The sequence below is a fragment of the Mirounga angustirostris genome, unplaced genomic scaffold (genome assembly GCF_029215605.1).
Source record: "Mirounga angustirostris isolate CCGP_5_RB_7025 unplaced genomic scaffold, mMirAng1.0.hap1 SCAF_14, whole genome shotgun sequence".
In the NCBI taxonomy this organism is placed as follows: Eukaryota; Metazoa; Chordata; class Mammalia; order Carnivora; family Phocidae; genus Mirounga; species Mirounga angustirostris.
In genome coordinates, this window is record NW_026991722.1 from 17,446,575 (window position 1) to 17,466,633 (window position 20,059).

The 20,059-nt window shown below is 47.7% G+C and overlaps 1 protein-coding gene across 2 annotated transcripts in view; it reads left to right on the forward strand.

Moving 5' to 3' along the window:
* Positions 1–20,059, forward strand: part of ATP8B1 (ATPase phospholipid transporting 8B1) — a 134,627-nt gene that overhangs the window by 49,838 nt on the left and 64,730 nt on the right. For both annotated transcript variants that reach the window (XM_045886640.3, XM_045886639.3), the window contains exon 2: positions 9,965–10,167. In XM_045886640.3, coding sequence (XP_045742596.1) covers positions 9,965–10,167 — 203 coding nt within the window. The remainder of the gene's footprint in view (positions 1–9,964; positions 10,168–20,059) is intronic.

Consider the following 20,059-nt stretch of genomic DNA (forward strand, 5'->3'; position numbering starts at 1 on the left):
AGGTAATAGGACCTGAACTGCTTGGTTTTACAGATGACAAAACCATGACGGGCGATGCTTGGTGGCCAGCGTGACCCCTGGCTGGTCTCCCTGTCTGGCTCTCACCTTCCGGGCCACCCACACTCCCTCCTCTATCAGATTAATCTTCCTGAAGCACCATGCAGATCATGTTCCTCTCCTTGCAGACACCTTTAGTGGTTCCTTCCACTTCTTGGAAGAGAGCCTGGCCAAGCCCTCATGGACCCGGCAGAGGAGTCCAACCAGCCCTTCCCCAGCTTCTCTTCTGCACCCCTAAATCTTTCAGGTGGGTGGACGCCTCATGCTTGCCTGCTGCTCAGTCTTCACTCCAGCTATTCCTCGTTCCTGAAAATCTCTCCCCATCCACCCTGAGTGCTCGCTCTCCTCTGTGACTCTCCTATTCCCAGCTCAAAACACCGAGGAAATAATTGTTGATTTAAATGCACTCCTATGTGATATAAACTGGGGAGCATTTAAAGTTTCCCCACTCGTTGGTGTAGGATAGATCTGTCTGTAGATCACGAAGTTTGCCTTATTTTTCTTGTCGGTTTCTCCATTTCTTTTGCTTAGGTTTTTCTTGTGACTGATGGTGCTCTAAGTTGGTATGTGGCAGGAGCAAGCAGCGGGTGCTGGTAATAGGGGAGCAGGCTCAGGTGCTTCTGGGACAGAACTTGAATTCCAGTCTGAATCCACATGTGTGAACTCTACCACACAATCTGTGTAGCACAGACTCGGCTGTGTGGTCAGAGGGCTTGGATCCAATCTGACATTACCGAGCTGAATAACTTGGGGCTTCAGCACCTCTGTTTTCTTTTTGGTAAAATGGCAACTGTAGTGCCTGGCCACACATTGCAGAATGAGTCCATGACGATTGTAAGAGACAAGAAGTGTGAAAGATACTTAGTGATCTGTAAGGGGGGATGCCTCATCCTTGCTAGAGGATGTTGGTGAGCTCATGACAGGGTTGGGACAATATCACCAAGAAATCCTTTACGTTTCACCAGGAAAATGAGAAAACTGCCCTTCCCTGAGAAGCCAGAGTTCTGAGGTTTCCCTGCACCTTTTCAGCGGTGGCCAGCAAAGTCGTGCAGTACAACATGGTTGACAGCTTCCTTTGTGGCACAGGGCTCCACGGTGGACTTTCAGAGGAGCAGAGGATGAAGCTGTGGACCCAGAGAAGCCCTTTCGATCCCGAGGAAAGGCCTTGGCTCATTGTCCCCACAATGGTGACATCAGTGGTCCCTTAGTTTTATGGGAGTTATCCCAGGCTTCTAGGCTTTTTAGGTTTCAGTTTAAGAGGAAATGAAAACTGTAACCCTGTTTGTCCTGGGGACAGTGGAGTCATGTTTCGATAACTGTATAAAGTTTAAATTTAATCTAGATCTTAGATATGTCTTATTACTATTGCTTCATGAGATTATCTAATTACAACTGTTGTCAAGCTTGTCAGATTTTACTCTGCAGAGTATTGGGCAGATTCCAAGTGGGGTGTGGCAGGTGTCCGGACTCACTGGGATTACAGAGAAGATTTCTGCTGCCTCTGAGATTGGGCTCTTCTTCAGAATAACTTGGAAATAATCTTACCACAGAATCCTTATCCGAATAATAATACACATAATATGTGTATGAGTTCTCTGTCGTTATAAATTACTCCAAAACTTAGCAGCGTAAAGCAACACACATTTGTTAGTTCCCAGTTTTTATGGATGAAGAATCCAGCACCACTTGACGGTGTCCTCTGTTCTTGGGTCTTTCACAAGGCTGCAATGAAAGCATCAGCCCAGGCTGGGGTCTCATCTGAAGGCTGGACTGAGGAAGGATGATCCACTTCCAAGTGCATGAGGTTGTTGGCAAAATTTATTTCCTTTCCCTTCACCTGAAAAAAAATTTTTTTTGCAGTTGAATTGAGATATAATTGACATGTTGTATTAATTTAAGGTGTACAACATAATTATTTGATACATGTATATATTGTAAAATGATCACCACTGTAAGCTTAGTTAACATTCATCATCCTTACATACTTACAACTTTTTCCCTTGTGATAACTTTTAAGATCTACTCTCTGAGTAACTTTCAGATATGCAGTATGCTTTGGTAGCTATAGTCACCATGCTGTACATACCCAAAATTGGTTTCCTTGAGGGTTGTTGGTCTGAAGACCCCAGTTCCTTGTTGGCTATTGGCTGGACGGCCCCTGAGTTTCTTGCCATGTGAGCCCCTCCATTGGACAGCTGCTTCATTAAAGCCAGGAAGGGGAGAGAGCTGGGTGGCTGTAAGGAAGCCATAGCCTCCTGTAACCTAATCACGGATAAAACATCCCATTGCCTGTGTCATATTAGGTTGGTTAAAAGCAAAGTCTTATGTCCAGCCCACTCGCATGGGGAGGGGCTTACACAAGAGCGGGAATAGCAGGTGGTAACATCATTGGGGGCAACCTGGATGCTGCCTGCCAGACTTGTAGTTTATTATATTTAGCACAGAACATATAATATAAACACACATAGTATAGGACACATAGAAACCTAATGCACACATTTATTATATCATGTTACTTTGCCTTATCTTTAATAATAATAATAATAGGCAAAGGAAATGAGGAAAAACACATGTTAGAAACACACTTTCCTGTTGAGGGCTTTCAGAGCCATAAAAACAGATGTTGTAGAATGAACAAAAATGAATTTTGTGAATCTTCCTTTCTAAGCTGGACATGAATCAAGTCCTACAACAAAGCTGTTATTGACTAGGGACTCTTGGCCTTCTCCAGCCTCTTAGTTCCCTTTGTGTATGCACATAGATCCTACCCTGGCCATGATAAAACTCAGCTTTTTGTCCCTGCTTTTCCTTCACTGAAATCTAGAAACTTTATGATAGCAGCAGAAGTTTGTGCTTTCATTATTACTGATTTCAGGCTTCTATCGCAAAGGCAGAAAGATAATTCTTTTTGCCTGGGTTCCCTTTTTCTCTCTCCTTCAGTGCCTCCCCTACAAAGGAAGAAGGATATCATTCATTCATTCACTTCGCAGGTAGTTGGTAGCCAAGTATATAAAGGTGACAGATGATGGGTGTTAGGGTTCATGTTTGGAAACCATCCTTTACCCCTTTTGTCTTGGGGGTGGTTTATGACCAAGAGGGCTTAACTATGGAAGGCAGGATGGAAAATGAAGCACCACTTTATTAAGAGCTGGAAAAGACCCAAATCAAGCTCTGGTACAAATGATGCCTCTTGCTTCCTACTCCTCCCCACCCCCTCTACCCGGAACTCTTTTTTAAGACAGGCCTGCAGAAAAGTCTGGAGTCTGCTAACCAGACAGCTGTCTGGTCAGGGACAGAACAGGGAGAGAGGAGGACTGTTGCCGGGAGGCAGAGCCCATCCTGGGGTGGTGCTCTCATGGAGATGGTAAGGTAGGAAACAACCCACACACTATTCTGAACTTTAAATTCAGGTAAGGGAGTAACAGGATCTCCCTAGGGCTACAGGCTCTGAGCTGTATGGGTATCAAGGCCCTTTCCTTGGGCAGGAGCAGGTGGAGGGGGGAAGGAGCTGAGAAGTTGTCCACTTGGTGGGTATAGTCTGGGTATAGACACAGAAGTCTGTGTTTTGCAAATTCCTGTCTCTTAAGGACTCTGAAAAGAACCCAATGGAAACTAGCACATCGTACCTTATATCTACTCTCTGTGGGCTGTCACTAGGGGCTTTTACAACTATGAGGTATCTAAACAAATCCTCACAGTATTTGAAGGGTCACTAGCCCCCTACCCCTTTCTCTTTCTTTTAACAGATGGGAGAAATAAGCTTCCAAAATGTTAAGTAACCCACCCAAGTTACAAATTTGTGAATAGTAGAGTTGGGATTTGAATCCAGGCCCATATTCTTTCAAATAAACCATGCTGCTTCTCAGCTTAAGCAGGAGCTGGGTAAGAATATTTTCTGAAGATCATGTGACCAGAAAAGTCCTTGAATGCTAAGTCCTTGATGAATCAAAAAGAAATCTGATACATCCTTTGCCTACTTGCTCTAACATCTAGTCACATTGACTTTGGATGCCATGATTATGAGCTCCTGGGTGAATGAGGAAGTACCACCCTATGGGGGGTGGTGGCTTTGTTAGCAGCTGCATGCTCACCATTCCTCACGTGCTGAGGGAGATGATCGTGTGTTGTCCCCCAGGTGTGGGCAAGTGTGTGTCCTCTTCAGTTTCACAGCTTGCGGCAACTGAGACGCTACCATTCCCAACCAATACAGCAACTGTATTGCTGACATTTTTCCCACTACCACACCTGGTCATTTATTCCATATTCCCAAAGCATGCCTGATTGACCTAGGTCAATCCTGATTTTCTCTGGTTGTGGGCCTTTGATATTGACCACATATTGCTACCATCTCTAACTATTGTCTTTTGTTTTAGTCCAGGGGTCAAAAGACTTTTTCTGCAAAGAGCCAGATAGTAAATATTTTAGACTCTGAGGCCATATGGTATCCATCGTAACCATTCAGCTCTGCTCCAGTGTAAAAGCAGCCTAGGTAGTACATAAAGGAATGAACAAGGATGGGTTCTAATAAAACTTGATTTACAAAAACAGGTGGTCAGCTGAGCCTGGCCTGGAGGCTGTCATTTGCCAACTCCCGTGTGGACTATAAGCCCCCTGAGGACAGAGGCAGAAGTGCCTCCTCTGTGGTAGACCCTTGCCAGGTGCTGGGGTGATAGTGATAAACAAGAAAGATCAGGACTCACCTTCGATGCCTTCAGTACCTTACCACAGGCTGGTTTAATTTTGCATATGTAGTAAAATCTTAGGCACTAAGTTTTGGATGGCCTTGAATAGTGAGACTCCTAAAGAATCTTCAATGTGTACAACTTCTTATCATTGCTGTCAAGCTTTCTTCCTTCATCCACTGACTACTTGAAGTCTTTTACTGTGTGGTAGGTAGGAACTCTGGAGAGATGGCAAAGATATCTTTGAGCGTACTCTCTTGAAAGTTCATTTGTTCTTTCCCCAGATCTTTGTGTGGCAAGTAGACAGTAGGCACTGAGTATTCACAGATGGGACTCTGTTCTTGTATGGCTCGGGGTGGAGTGGGAGAGGCAGATGACAGATAAGTAAAAGTGAACGTACATTTAAAAATTGTGGTAAGTGCCAGGAAGAAGAGAGAGGTAAGTGTTGGGGAGGTTAGTGGTAGCAGGAAGAAGAGGGCAGATACCTGTTCAACACCATCCGTGGAAGTGGATATTGAAGTTGAGATCTAAAGAATGAGAAATAGTAGCCATGCAGAGAACTGGGAGAGGAGCATTTCAGGCAGTAGGAAGAGCATGTCCAAAGGGCCTGAGGCAGGAAAGGCTTCACTGGCTTAAGCGGAAAGCAAGGCCATGGGGCTGAGGATTAGTGAGCAAGAAGGAAGTAGTAGAACTGTGCAGAACTCTCAGACTTGGGGGAAAGTGTGGATTTAGTTTAGAGTGGGAGGCCACAGTCTGCTTGGACTGCCATAGCAAAATACCACAAGCTGGGTGGCTTAAACCACAGACATTTATTTTCTCACATTTCCAAAAGCTGGAAGTCCAAGATTGAGGTGCCAGCCGGGTTGGTTTCCTGGTGAAGCCTGTCTTCTTGGCTTGTAGATGGCCGCCATCTTGCTGTGGCCTTTCCTCTGTGCATGCATGGAAAGAGAGCTCTCTGGTGTCTCTTTCTCGTCTTATAAGGACACCAGACCTGTCAGAATAGGGTCCTGCCCTTACAAAATTACTTAGCCTTAATGACCTCCTTAAAGGCCGTATCTCCACACACAGTCACACTGGAGGTCGGGACTTCAACCTGTGATTTTTTTTTTTTAAGGGGGCACCACTCTGTCCAGAACACCTAGGAAGGGTCTAAGCGAGAGAGTGGCATGACTCTGGGGGCTGCGTGGAAGCTGATCGCGGGAAGTCCAGTTAGCGTCCACCTGTAGCATTGCAGGAGAGAGATGATGGTGGTCTGAAGTAGGGTAGCGGCCACGGGGGGCGGGGAGACAAGGGGATGGATTGGAGGTGTGTGTTTCGGCAGGAATGATCGGCCTTGCTGTGTCTCGTGGCTCTCATGGCCAGTTTACTCACCTGTACCCCTAAATAACCTGGCTGTCTCCAGGGGGTCTGTTTCCGGTGCCCGGTGTGGTGGTCTGCACCGAGCAGGTGCTTAATGAAGGTTGAGGAAGCGCACACATGGCCACAATGTGCTACAGGGGTGGTGAGAGACGGGACAGCACTTCCAAATCCATAGTCCACATAGTGCCTGCCCCACAGGTGTCATGGTTTCGACCCAGAAAACTGCTTATGTCACTCGGGCCTTCAAAGAAAGGATTTCGTCCTAATTTTTCTTTGGTAGTGCTAACTAAGATGACGAACTAAATGATTCCCATATGCCTGCATTACACACACACACACTCTCTCTCTCTCTCTCTTTCTCTCTCTTTCTTTCTCTCTCTCTGCAGAGAACTTCGCTCAGCTCAGAGCTCCGCTTTCCAAGCGGCCCACACAGTCTGGCCCAGGGTGGATGTTCCTGTGCTGAGGGCTGGTTATGCAATGCCTTGCTTAGTCTGGATCACATCCTCGTGGTTGTCAAAGCCATTCCTCTCTGTCTGCTCCTCCCTCAGCCTCGAAGGACTGGATCCATTCTTAATGTGGGAAATGAGCGTGGAGACACTTGGCAATAATCATGATGAGGAAATGATCTCTTACTGATCACTTAATGCTCCTGACGTGGACACCCAAAAATGGTTCAAGTAGCTCATTTTATGTTATGTACTATAATGAAAAAATGTTTCTGTGTGGTGCTTTCAGACTTGTTATTGTTGTATATGTCCCTATGACAGAGAGATTAGGTCCTAAATCCTGCCACTTAGCAGCTGAGCCTCAGTGCCCTTATCTGTAAGATGGGAGATTATTATCTATCTCACAGGGTGGTCCTGCTTGACACATAGCAGGTGCTCATTAAATGGTAACAGCTTTCATTACTTTTGTTCTGAAAGATTGCTGGTGCAAGTTTTGCTTTAAAGGGTTTGGGAATTTTTTTTTTTTTTAAGATTTTATCTATTTATTTGAGAGAGAGAATGAGAGAGAGAGAGCACATGAGAGGGGGGAGGGTCAGAGGGAGAAGCAGACTCCCCGCTGAGCAGGACTCCATCCCAGGTCTCCAGGATCATGACCTGAGACGAAGGCAGTCGCTTAACCAACTGAGCCACCCAGGCGCCCAAGTGTTTGGGAATTTTAAAGAGAGTGCATTAAATTTAAATATCAGCTAAAGCATGGGTGGCATGATATTACAAAACCACAAATAACGCCAATGAAACATATATAAAACCCAAAGAAATAGTTATTTACTAGCCCACAGAAAATTGGGAAAGCAGGAAAATGTTCTACTCTGCAATTAAAGGGTTTTAAAACAGAATATGCGTATGCTTAAGTGTAGTCATATACTAGTCTAGTATTTTACCTCCTGGTGAGGGGCAGGTACATTTTAGAAGAGATTTTGGGAGATGGAAAAGCCTAAAAGGGATAAATCCCCACACCGTTCCATTTGTTGTTATAAATGACATTTTTCTTAATTATGGGGAAATCATCAGTAACAATGACTTCATATTTGCATACTTTCTGCACTGTAAGGACTGTATTGAGTATTTACTGGAGGCTAAATACTGAATCGAGCACTCTGCATGCATCATTTAAGTAAATGATGCATGCCAATTGTTTGACATTTTGGAAAATGAATAAATGTCTGAATAACCAGGACTATTTTATACATACGGATTGTTAACCCACCTTTTAACTCAACATGTTTGGACTTTTGCAATGTCATTAAAAACTCTTCTGATTGGCGCGCCTCGGTGGCGCAGTTGGTTAAGCTGGTTTCCGCTCGGGTCATGTTCTCAGGGTTGTGGGATGGAGCCCTGTGTTGGCTTCCGCAATCAGCGCAGAGTGTGCTTGAGATTCTCTTTCCCTCTCCCTCTGCCTCTCCTGCTCCCACGCAATCTCTCTCTCTCTAATAAACAAATATTATTTTTTTTTATTTTTTTTAAAGATTTTATTTATTTATTTGAGAGAGAGAGACAGAGAGAGAGAGCATGAGAGGGGGGAGGGTCGGGAGGGTCAGAGGGAGAAGCAGACTCCCTGCCGAGCAGGGAGCCCGATGCGGGACTCGATCCAGGGACTCCAGGATCATGACCTGAGCCGAAAGCAGTCGCTTAACCAACTGAGCCACCCAGGTGCCCCAAATAAATATTTTTAAAAAGTCTTCTGATCATGTTCTAAATTGTGCACTGTCCCATAGTAGGAGGCTATCACAATTTATCTACACAGTTACCAATCACTGGATACCCAGGTTGCTTCTGGGATTTACTGTTTTAAATGATGCTGGAAAAACCCTCATAATAAATATTTAAACATTTCCTACATGTTCAGCTATGGCTATACAAACTTAGATGTCTAAGATGCTAGATTTGATACAAAGCATGCAATCAGCCAAGTGGTTCCACTCAAGGCAACTAAGACTTGACTAAAACATATAAGAAACTGTAACATAAAAGTAGAAGATAGAAAGTCTCTTCTAGGAAAGCAATTGTTTTTGCTGCAAAAATTTTTTTTAAAGTAAGCTAGACACCCAACCTTGAACTCATGACCCCGAGATCAAGAGTTGCATGCTCTACTGATTCAACCAGCCAGATGCCCCTTTGCTGGAAAATTACTGTGCAAGTTATTCAAGGAGTTTTGGTTTTCTTCTCTAGAGTAGGAATGACAATAAAACCTTCAGCAGGGTGGTGTGGGAAGTTTCGAGAAGCCAGTGCCTCTAAAGCATTTCGTGCAGGGCCTGGGGTGCAGTTACCACTAAGTAAATGTGAGCTGCTATTATTAACAATGTCAAATACAGGGCAGTGTGATGCTTTTGTAAATAATGCCAGGCTCTGTGTCTGTCTTCATGCAGCCCGTGGCCTTTGTGTAAATATTTTCCTGCTATAACTGAGGTTGTGCTCGTCCCTTCTGCAGTCACTTTAAACAGGGGTGTGCACACAAACACAAAGTCAGGGTGTGGGTGGGGGTAGTTCGGAAGGGAGGTGAGGGAGTGCTCCCAGGAAGTTCTTAGTAAAGTGTGAGGGCCTAAGCTTGTCTTTAAAATGTATCACAAAGTAAAGTCTCAGAATATCAGCGTTAGCAGAAACCGGGTATCCTAGGGCAGGGTTTCCCAAACGTTGCCAGCAACCCGCAGTGAGAGATGCAATTGCATTAAGATCCACAATGCAAATAAATGTGTCTATGTGTTGGTTTTGTCAGGGGGTCTCAGCAAACAGTACTAACTCTCGCGACACCTGCTGTACTCTGATATTTTACCGGCTGTTTCATTTTATTGTAAGGTTGGTTATGGATTCACTTTATTTTGCCGGGTAGAGACCCCAATTTGAAATACTACCTTAAAGTTTATGTATGCTCTAAGAAAAAGAGTTTGTAGCTACATTTTTGCTGTTGTTAATTCTCACCAAAACATTTAATCACTAATGAATGGTTTTGTTCTTTTTTTTTAAGATTATTTATTTATTTATTTATTTGACACAGAGAGAGAGAGAGAGAGAGAGAGAGACAGGAGAGAGGGAACACAGGCAGGGGGAGTGGGAGAGGGAGATGCAGGCCTCCCGCGGAGCAGGGAGCCCAATGTGGGGCTCGATCCCAGGACCCCGGGATCATGACCTGAGCCGAAGGCAGACGCTTAACGACTGAGCCACTCAGGCGCCCCTGAATGGTTTTGTTCTTAGTTGCACGATAATTTGAACTTGTGGTCGCTCTTCAGACATCCTTGTTTGTGAGTGAGATAGTGTTCTGTTAAAAGGGCACCGTAACAGGATGCAGGCAGAATTCAGCCAAACACTGGGCACGGGTCATAAGTCACACTGTTTTTTTTTTTTTTTTTTTTTCTTTTAAACCAGGTGGTTCCAGTTTGCCACCAGCATGAATTCAGAAAGAGACTCAGAAACGACCTTTGAGGAGGATTCTCAGCCTAATGACGAAGTGGTTCCCTATAGTGATGATGAAACCGAAGATGAGCTTGACGACCAGGGGCCTGCGGTCGAACCAGAACAGAACCGAGTCAACAGAGAAGCTGAGGAAACCCGGGAGACCCTCCGAAAAGGTAACCTCCCTGGGACTGGACGCTGGGTCCTGTCCGTGTCAGCCCCCACGGGGCAGCAGCGACAGGTGCAAAGGCCGGCCGGCCCATGGTAGGTGGTCCAGGAGGTCTCTCCCCTCTCTGAGGATATAGCTGGGAGAACGGTTGCTGGGCTCGGACAAGCACATGTTGTCCTCAGCATGCAGGGCTGCTCGACCTACCTGACCAGGTCTGCCTGGGATATGGCAAGCGTTGGTTAGTGTCGACTTTTAGAAGGGAGTTGCATATGGAAGAATTTGCTTGTTCCTGCACCCAGGAAGCTTGGCGCTCCTTTTGCTCAGTCATTTGTGACCGTGAGATGGTATGGGCTCTGTTTGCTATGAGGGGCCTGTCATACATGCAGCAGACAGCAGAATCGGGGCAGCTCCGAGGCTCCCTGACCAGGGGCCAGGGCCGGACAGTAACTTAGGCTCTGGGTGCCACGCACTCTCTGTCACACCTACTCAACTCTCCTAGGAGTTCTTAAAAATAGCCCTAGACTGTCCGTCACTTAGGCCGACAGAGTGTAGCTTACTCCCCTGCAGCTTTTCTATTTCATTTTCCGCTGCTTCTCCCACCCTGGTAAGCAAATGTGATCTTTTCTTGTAGCCAATCCTTTCCTTCTTGGGCCCCAGGTTTGTTCCAGATTTCAGATGGAAAATATTTCTTCCATGGTCCCTCGAATTCCAGCTAAATAGCTTCTGTTTTCTCATTTACAGAAGTTTCTGCTAAGTTACGGTTTCTGACTCTGGGGATGTTGTCTCCACAGCCTCGGTCAGAATAACCTCTGATTCTATCTGGCTTCCCCAAAGTCTCCATCACTAACCCATCTGTCCTCCAAGTCCCCCCGAAGCCCGCTTCCCTTGTGTTGCTCCCTGCTCCCTTCATCTTTCCTGCCGGCTTCTGCTCCCTGGTCCATGTGGGGTTTTCAAACCGTTTTCACCTGTAGGAAGAGCAACAGGGCATGAGATGCCACCGGTGGGATGATCCATCCTGCTCTGGCCAGAGGCTGCCTCTCTCCCCGCCGCCGTGTGGGGAGGTTCTCCATGGGGGAGAGCACGTGTCCAAATGGGCATCCACCCACAATGGGCTCCGAAGCCTGGTAGGCCATGGACCCATTGTGGACTGTTTGCCATCCTTGGTTTTCCATAGCAAACATTTAGAATGATCAGAACTTGCTGTGGATTTCTGGCTGCAAATCCAAGCTATTGAGAGTTAAGCTTAAGTGCTTTCTGCCTTGAAGCAGAAGGTACTAAAATGATGTAAACTTAAGCTAAGTGAAAATGGAAACACTGCTAATCCAGACAGGAATGTGGCCTCTGTCATAACAGGTCCAGGCTGGATGGTGTTCGAGGGGGGGATCAAGCCGAAGTAGCCTGACGAGTTAGCAAAGGAGTTCTAGGCGACTGCCCCAGTCCTGAATACCATGTTTCTTCCTCATTCCTTCCCCCACTGAGCCTCTCCGTTTCCTAGCACAATCTCCGATTTGCTATCATATGTGGCTATCTGATGAGTTGGCAGAGAACCGGCTCAGTGAGGTTCAGGGTGAACTTTGCTGTTGGTGCTTGGTGCCATGCTATCAGATGTGTGGTCCAGGACGCAACAAAGGATCGGGGCTGGGTGCATGCAGAAATGTCAGGGAAGTGTGTAGTGGGTGGAAACTCTCACCTCTGGTTTTTTTCCAACTCCGCCTTCACGTCCTGGTGCTCAGGGCCATTTCCTGATCATTCCGTTTGCAAGTCATCTTCCTTACAGATTTCTACTGTTGGAATACAGACCTCAAGGGAGCCCAGACTTGATCTTGGCTCTTCATAGTCTTTTCCAAAGGTGGCTTATATTTTTAGGGGAATCTGGTGGTTCTCATTTCTTTCTTTCTTTTTTTTTTAAAGATTATTTATTTATTTATTTGAGAGCGAGAGCATGAGGAGGGGGAGAGGGAGAGGGAGAAGGAGAAGCAGACTCCCCACTGAGCAGGGACCCTGACATGGGGCTCGATCCCAGGACCCCAGGATCATGACCTGAGCTAAAGGCAGATGCTTAACGACTAAGCCACCCAGACACCCCCCCCCCACCTTTTTCTTTTTTTTCAAGATTTTATTTTTAAGTAATCTCTACACCTACACCCAGTGTGAGGCTCAAACACACAATCCCAAGATGAAGAGTTGCATGCTCTACCGACTGAGCCAGCCAGGTGCCCCTGGTGGTTCTCATTTCTTAAAATTCCTGTCAAATGACCTTGCTTGTGACTTTTAGAAATACATATCCTAACACCTCTACCTGCCCTTCCAAACACACAGAGGACATTCAGTAAGTGCTAGAACCTCTCTCCCTACATTCCCATTTCTGCCCTGCATGCCCCACAACAGATTGGCTTCCTCTCCTCCTCCCTCTGTCCCTCCCTTTTTCCTCCTCTCCCCTCCTTCTCCCTTCTTAATTTTTTTTTTTTTTTCATATTCTCACTTGGTCATTTTCCCAATTAAGGTTGTGTCATTCTGACTTTTTTCAATTTAACCATCCTCTGTCTGTCATGACATTTTATATGAAGGACAGTTTTCTTCAAAGAAATCAGTTCTGGGACGCCTGGGTGGCTCAGTCGGTTAAGCATCTGCCTTCGGCTCAGGTCAGGATCCCAGCGTCCTGGGATGGAGCCCTGCATCCGGCTCTCTGCTCAGCGGGAAGCCTGCTTCTCCCTCTCCCTCTGCTTGCTCCCCTGCTTGTGCTCTCTCTGTGTCTGTCTCTGTCAAATAAATAAAAAATAAGATCTTAAAAAAAAAAAAAGTAGTTCTTTAGAAACCAGAGCATGAGTCACTCTGTGAAGTCCTGTGGGGCCGAGGAACGCCGGAGGCCAGTGCCCATCACAGCAGAGGGGTGCCTAAAAGTGCATGAACCACATTCAGTCCTTTAATAGTATTGTCTGAGTGGAGAAAGTTGGTTTTTCATTTATTTTTTTAAAAAGATTTTTACTCATTTATTTGAGAGAGAGCGAGAGAGAGAGCGCCTGAGTGGGGTGAGGGGCAGAGGGGGGAAGCAGCTCCCCACTGAGCTGGGAGCCTGATGCAGGGCTCAATCCCGGGACCCCGGGACCATGACCTGAGCTGAAGGCAGACGCTTAACTGATTGAGCCACTCAGGTGCCCCAGAAAGTTGGTTTCTTAAAGATGCCCTAGCCCAACTGAGTTCAGCAAGTGTTTTGAGAGGCCCATTTTGAGTGCGTTTCCGTTGAAGGACCTTGGTTATGTGCTGTGAGCCTCCAGAACAAGGGTAAACATGCTGTTAGAATGTGCCACAGAGGAGGGGTAAACCCACAGATTTTACTGGACTAATTTTACCCTTAGTTTACTTTGAGCAAGGTTGGGCAAAAACAAATGGCAGTGTTTCCCATGCTATGGTATGGACCCTTGTTTCCTGATGAGACACGAGAACAGCATTTCCCAGGGTGCGATCTGGGAAACACGACATTTGCCAGATGCCTTAGGACACAAAGAGATCTGTGGCCCCCGAGACCAGAAACTCAGAATTCTTGAACCTCTTTTTGGAGCTTAAGGTTGTCCATTAGCTTAAAAGGATCCAAGAAGTTGAGGCATTAAAGAAGTCAGTTTAATTTTATTCAGCCACAGGTTCCTAAAATTCCTTGACTCTAGAATGCTGTGGGGTTTTTAAATTCTTTTTTTTTTTCCCCATCCCAGCATCTTGGTGTCCCCTAGGTCAACTCCTTGGGTAATTCTGGGCCAGTCAGGAACCAGCTTCCAGATGAAGTCCTTGGGAAAGCATAAGGGCTCGGGAGAGGCTCCTGGATTAATGCAAACTGGCTCTTTCTTCCGAGCTTGGGGATGAAGGTGAAAGCTGTCTCGGACTGTCTCCTGCCTCCTTGGCCCACTGCCTCATTGATCACCTCTCCCATCTGCCCGCTCTGCTGGCTTACGTGTGTACTCACAGCTTCCCTGTCCTGCAGCACGTTCTTACCGGAATCCTGCCTTCTGCCTTGGGCTGGCGGCCTGTCTCCTGTTCTCATGGCCAAGCTTCTGGAAACCCCTTTCTCTAGCACCACATCCTCCCGTTCCCCTGGGTTCTTCCCCTCTATGGGCTACCCCACTAGGAACCCCAGTGCCAAGGCCAGTGAGCTTTTCGTCAGCTATCATATTCCAACCTTTGTGATATCCAACCTTTATCACCTTGGTGACAGCCTCTCCTTTGGGAGTGCTGAGCTCCTTGGAAGGTGGTAACATCCTCTTGTCCCAGAACTCTTCCTGTTTCTCCTTCCTTCTGGAGAATGTTCACATCCCCCTTCGTACTCCGTTCTCTCTCTATAGGCCTTCCTTTGGCAAGCTGATTCCCTTTAACCTGCTCACTACCATACCTCTGCATCACTCTGAGAGGCAAGGTGCGTGGTGGGGAAGAGGGAGGACGCTGGGTGCAGACTGTGGGCTTCAGCCCTGGCTTCACCACTTTCTAGCTGTGTGACCTTGCGGAAAGGACTTCCCCTCTCTGTGCCTCAGCGTGCCCATCTGTGAAATGGGCACAATGTCAGTACCTACTTCATTGGGTAGTTGTACAGATTAAATCAGAAAATCAATGTAGGGGCGCCTGGGTGGCTCAGTCGTTAAGCGGCTGCCTTCGGCTCAGGTCATGATCCCAGGGTCCTGGGATCGAGCCCCGCATCAGGCTCCCTGCTCAGTGGGAAGCCTGCTTCTCCCTCTCCCACTCCCCCTGCTTGTGTTCCCTCTCTTGCTGTGTCTCTCTCTTTAAAAATAAAAAAATAAAAAAACTAACTGAGGGGTGCCTGGGTGGCTCAGTCAGTTAAGTGTCTGCCTTCAGCTCAGGTCGTGATCCCAGGGTCCCAGGATCGAGTCCTGCATCGGGCTCCCTGCTCTGCGGGAAGCCTGCTTCTCCCTCTCCCACTCCCCCTGCTTGTGTTCCCTCTCTCGCTATGTCTCTCTCTGTCAAATAAATAAGTAAAATCTTAAAAAAAAAAAAAAAAAAAAAATCAATGTAAAGGATTTAGGATGGTTTCAGGCACACGGGAAGTGCTCAATAAATGGTAGCTGTTATCCCCACCACCGCTCTGGCCAGTTCCTCCCTTAATGTCTTTCATATCAAACTGAAAGTGTCTACCCTTCCCCATCATCTCCTCTCTTCTTTCCATCATCAGACCTTCTTCTTGACCCCTCTACTTCCTTTTGGGGTACTCAGGTTCTCCCAGACCCCCTCCCTCAGGCTGCAGCTGTGGACTCATTCTTTTAAATAGTTCCTTCTGTCCCCAAATCCAAGTACGGTGAATGGTTGCAGAGGTGGATGGGATGAAGACCAGTTCATTTCCCAGCAATGAGTTTGCCCACACTTTGAGTAAATTTGGGGTGATTTAGGGTCACCCCTGCCTCTGCCATCCTACAAGCCTTTCCCATGAACACAGCCTTCTCCAGCCTTTTTGTTTGCAGACCTGTGGTCACTCATGCCACTCCCACCCCCCTGCTTTCCTAGGCCCCAGTGGTTTCTCAGGTGAAGCCTTTCACCTGGTGTTCAGCGTACCCGCAGGAGGTCAAGGCATAAGTCTCTCCAAACAGAGAGCAGATCTGTGGAAAAGTTCACCCATGCCCACGTGAAACCGCAGGGACAAAGCGAAAGCTTGTAGGAAGAGCCCCACTTCTGCAGTGACTTGGTCTTGTAATGGGTTGACCTGTGTTTCCACTCCGAGGGCTGGGACAGAGGAGCCTGGCCTGCTTCCTTGTGTAAAAGGCATGCTTGAGCTGCCAAGTGAGAGATGGGGGGCAGCTCACTAGGAGAGGGGAATGGGAGGCAGGAGGGTCCTCTCGGGGCACCAGGCTCTGTGCCTGGGGGTGTTGTAGAGGCTCAGTGGGCATCTGTGGTTGAGTGCATCAGAGAGCTTCAACACAGGTGTGAATAGGGAATCAGGTGCGCTCCTCAGCGGCCTTTCCTGGTCAAGGAAGGCTTCCTGGAGGCGAGGACACCTGAGCTGAGTCCTTGGTACGTGTGAGAGGGAAATCAGCCCCACTGGTGTCAGGAGCAGGGTGTTCTAAGCAGAGGCAGCAGGAAGGGAGGCTCCAAGGAGCTGAGCATTCAGGGAAGCGGGAGTCATTTTTGGAACCTAGATGATGAGCTGGGTCAACAGCCATGCCCGAGATTGGACCTTCTCCTGAAGGCCCCAGTTTCAGACAGCGTTTTAGGCTGAAAATAACATGGCTAGATGTGCAGTGGCCTCCTCCCCGCATGGCTGTTCCTGTAGCCATGCTTGCTCCTCCCAGTCCAATCGTCATCCGGGTGGGGGTGGGGGAATGACTTCCCTGCACTTGGGATCAGACTCCAGCTCCTTCCCTTGGCTGCTCGGGCCCATGTGATCTGGCCCTGTTGTCCTCTCCCAGCTGCCTGCCTTACTCACCCCGTCCTACCCTCGGTTCCTAATTCATGCACGCCTCCCCAGCCCATGACTTTCCATCCCACTCTTCCCAAAGCAGCCCCTTCCCTGTGCCTGGCTCCTTCTCACCCTTCAGCTCTCATTGGAATTGTCACTTCTGTAGAGAAGTCTTCTGTGAGCCCCAGCCCTAGCCTGGAGCAGACCCCCCGTTGTAGGAGCCCCTTGCACTTTCCTTCATACCCCCGAGGGCACTTAAGATTATGTCCTTGAATGACTGTGTGACTCTATCCCACTAGACTGTTGTCTTCATGAGAATTTGAGGCCATGCTTATCCCACGCAAAGCCCAGAAAAGGCACTCAATGAATATGTCGAGGACATGGATTTATTTAGAAATCCCATGTTGGCAACAGCAGGGAGAAGAGAGTAGACAATAATCCAAGTAAAAACTGGTAAGGACCTAAACCAAGATGGCCAGGATGGACAAAAGGGTGACAGATCATGATCAATGTTAGGGATTTGACATTCACAAATCCCATTAGATCTGAGGGTCAAGAGAAAAGGAGGCCTGAGGAATAACTTCTGGCTAAGGCGCCCCAGTGGATAGTCTAGTTGTCTATTGCTGTATGAAAAACCACTCCAAATCTGTTGGCACAAAGTCGTCATCATGGTGCTCACAGATTCTGTGAGTCTGGAGTTCAGACAGGATGTGGCAGCAGTGACTGGCTTCTGCTCTAGGATGTCTGGGCCCTGAGCTGTGTGAAGACCTGAACAACCAAGGTGATTTGAATGACTGGGACCTGGAATCATCTGGAAGCTTCTTCTCTCATGTCTGGCACCTGAGCTGGGTAACTCAAAGGCTCAACTGGGTCTGCAGATGGAAGCATCTCTGCTTGGTTTGGGCTTCTGCCAGCATGGCACTGGGCTGCAATGGGAGTCCGATGAGAGGGGGCCACGTCTGCAGAACTAGCATCCCAAAAGATCAAGATCAAAGCGGAAGCTGGTTGCAGAATTTGGGCAGCATCGCTGGTGCTGAGCATCTCTTGGTTATGAGAGAGTCACCGAGGCTAGGTCTGACTCAGGGGAAGGGAAATTCGATGCCCTTTGTTGAGGAGTAAGAAGGTCACATTGCACGTTGGGAGACACTCTTGTAGCCACCTTCAGAGAGTGTTTTCTGCCTCCGTGGATAACGGAGCCATTTGTAGGGATGAGTAATGCAGGGGCAAGGAGAGAGGGTTGACCTTTTGTAGGTCGAGGAGAGAGGGTTGTTGTTTTGATCCTCACTAGTCGGGGACATCGGTGGGACGTCCACTTGTGTTGCTGGCCACCTGGCAGTTAAAAAAATACATGAAGTGGTCAGAAATGATGTAGAACGAAGCAGCCTTGTTACTGGGAAATGGCAGCATTCCACATTCGTAACCACGAGGCGATAGAAGCACTGAGCTTCAGCTCCCAGACGCCCATCCCAGGGAGGGCAGGACTTCTGGGTTCTGCTGCATCACGTAAGTGGCAGGTTCTTAGGGAGAGGGTGACTGCAGGGCATGGCTTTAGGGAAGGAGTCTGTCCGGTGAGTCCTCGGCCCTTGCCCCTTCCACAAGCACACGCACCCCCTCCCACACAGCACAGCCCTCCGCCGGCACCTGGGCTCCGGGCCGCACCCCTGCCCGGCGTGCGTACCTGCTTGTGCTTGAGGCTAGCCGAGACCCGTGACGACTGCCTGGCGGAACCCATTCTGCTTCTACAGCTTTGAAATTGGAGCCTATTCACACAGAGGCTCCAGCATCATTTATCTTTGGTTTTGTTTTTTTGTTGTTGTTTAAAGCCGAATGATATAGTGAACAACATCATGTGGGGAATGCTCAGCCACTCACAGAACAGCTTCTAGGCGCCTCTGAAGCGTGTGCCCGTGAGCTGCTGGTTCGTTCACATCCAGCCCTTTCTTCTTGCCCAGAGTGGGAGGCTCTCTGTACTTGAAAATATAAAACTGCATTTCTTTCTTTTTTAAAGGTAAGCTCTAGGCCCAATGTGGGACTTGAACTCATGACCCTGAGATCCAATAGTCACATGCTCTACCGGCCAAGCCAGCCAGGTGCCCCCAAACTGCATTTCTTTAAAACTCTCCTCCAGGGGCGCCTGGGTGGCTCAGTCGTTGGGCATCTGCCTTTGGCTCAGGTCATGATCCCAGGGTCCTGGGATCGAGCCCCGCATTGGGCTCCCTGCTCCTCGGAGAGCTTGTTTCTCCCTTCCCCGCTCCCCCTGCTATGTTCCCTCTCTTGCTGTGTCTCTCTCTGTCAAATAAATAAATATAACCTTTAGAAAAATAAAAATAAAACTCTCCTCCAGCTCAAAATTTTATGGTTCAAAATTCTGTTCAGGGTTGAAATGATCAGTGGTTGGCAATATTTAAGATGGAATGTTCGGTCGAGGAAGTTGCCCTTGCTCAGCATGATTTCAGATTGGGTGTTGGTGTCAACGAAACAAGGTCAGGTGTATACCTGTTGAAAGTGGTATCCTCCCAGAAGAATCTGGAGATAAGGATGTGGATCTCTAGAGCATCTTTGAATTCATTCTTATCTGGGATGAAAACACAAATTGGCTCATTGAGATACGTCAATCATAGGAAATCCATGAAACATGCTGAAGAGCTATATTTTCCACTCAAGTAGATGCATTTTGACTTTTCAACGCATACCCCATGTGGAAATTCCACTCTGGCTACTCATTTTTTGTCTCGAAGAAGCTGTAGGCTGCCTTCCTTCTACCACTTTAGCTTTATGAATACCACAGTAACTGTCGGCTTATAAAATGAAGGGTGTGTGGGGTGTTCTTGGCTAAGGGTTTTGTAATGGGGGTGGGGATGATGAGACTGTTCTATCTCGTTTTGTAGAACTTGCTTTTGAGTAATGTCGTTTATGACCGAACCTCGAGCAAGAAGCTCTTGCTCATGGAGACCTACGCGGTGGTTGTTTTTCTGAAGTCCAGTTTGAAACCTGCGTCTCTTAAGTAGGTTTTTGATGATAGAAGTCACCTTAGGAAGACACATGCGCTAACCAGGGGTTCTCAGTCCTGCCGGCACAACAGAATCTTGTGTGGGGCTTTTAAACTCCCTAGATGCCTGGGCTCAGTCCCTGGCGATGCTGAGAGGGTAGGTCTAGAGTGAGGCAAGGCGAGGATCCATATTTTAAAGATTTTTATTTATTTATTTGACAGAGACACAGAGAGAGAGGGAACACAAGCAGGGGGAGTGGGAGAGGGAGAAGCAGGCCTCCCGCGGAGCAGGGAGCCCAATGCGGGGCTCAGTCCCAGGACCCTGGGACCATGACCTGAGCTGAAGGAAGCCACTTAATGACTGAGCCACCCAGGCGCCCCAAGGATCCATATTTTAAAATGAATCCCAGGGCACCTGGGTGGCTCAGTCGGTGTCTTCAGTTCCCCCAATGAGACTTGCACCTCTGTGTCTTCTAGCTCGTCTGTGGCACCTCTGTCCATCCAGTCATCCCAGCTGGCATC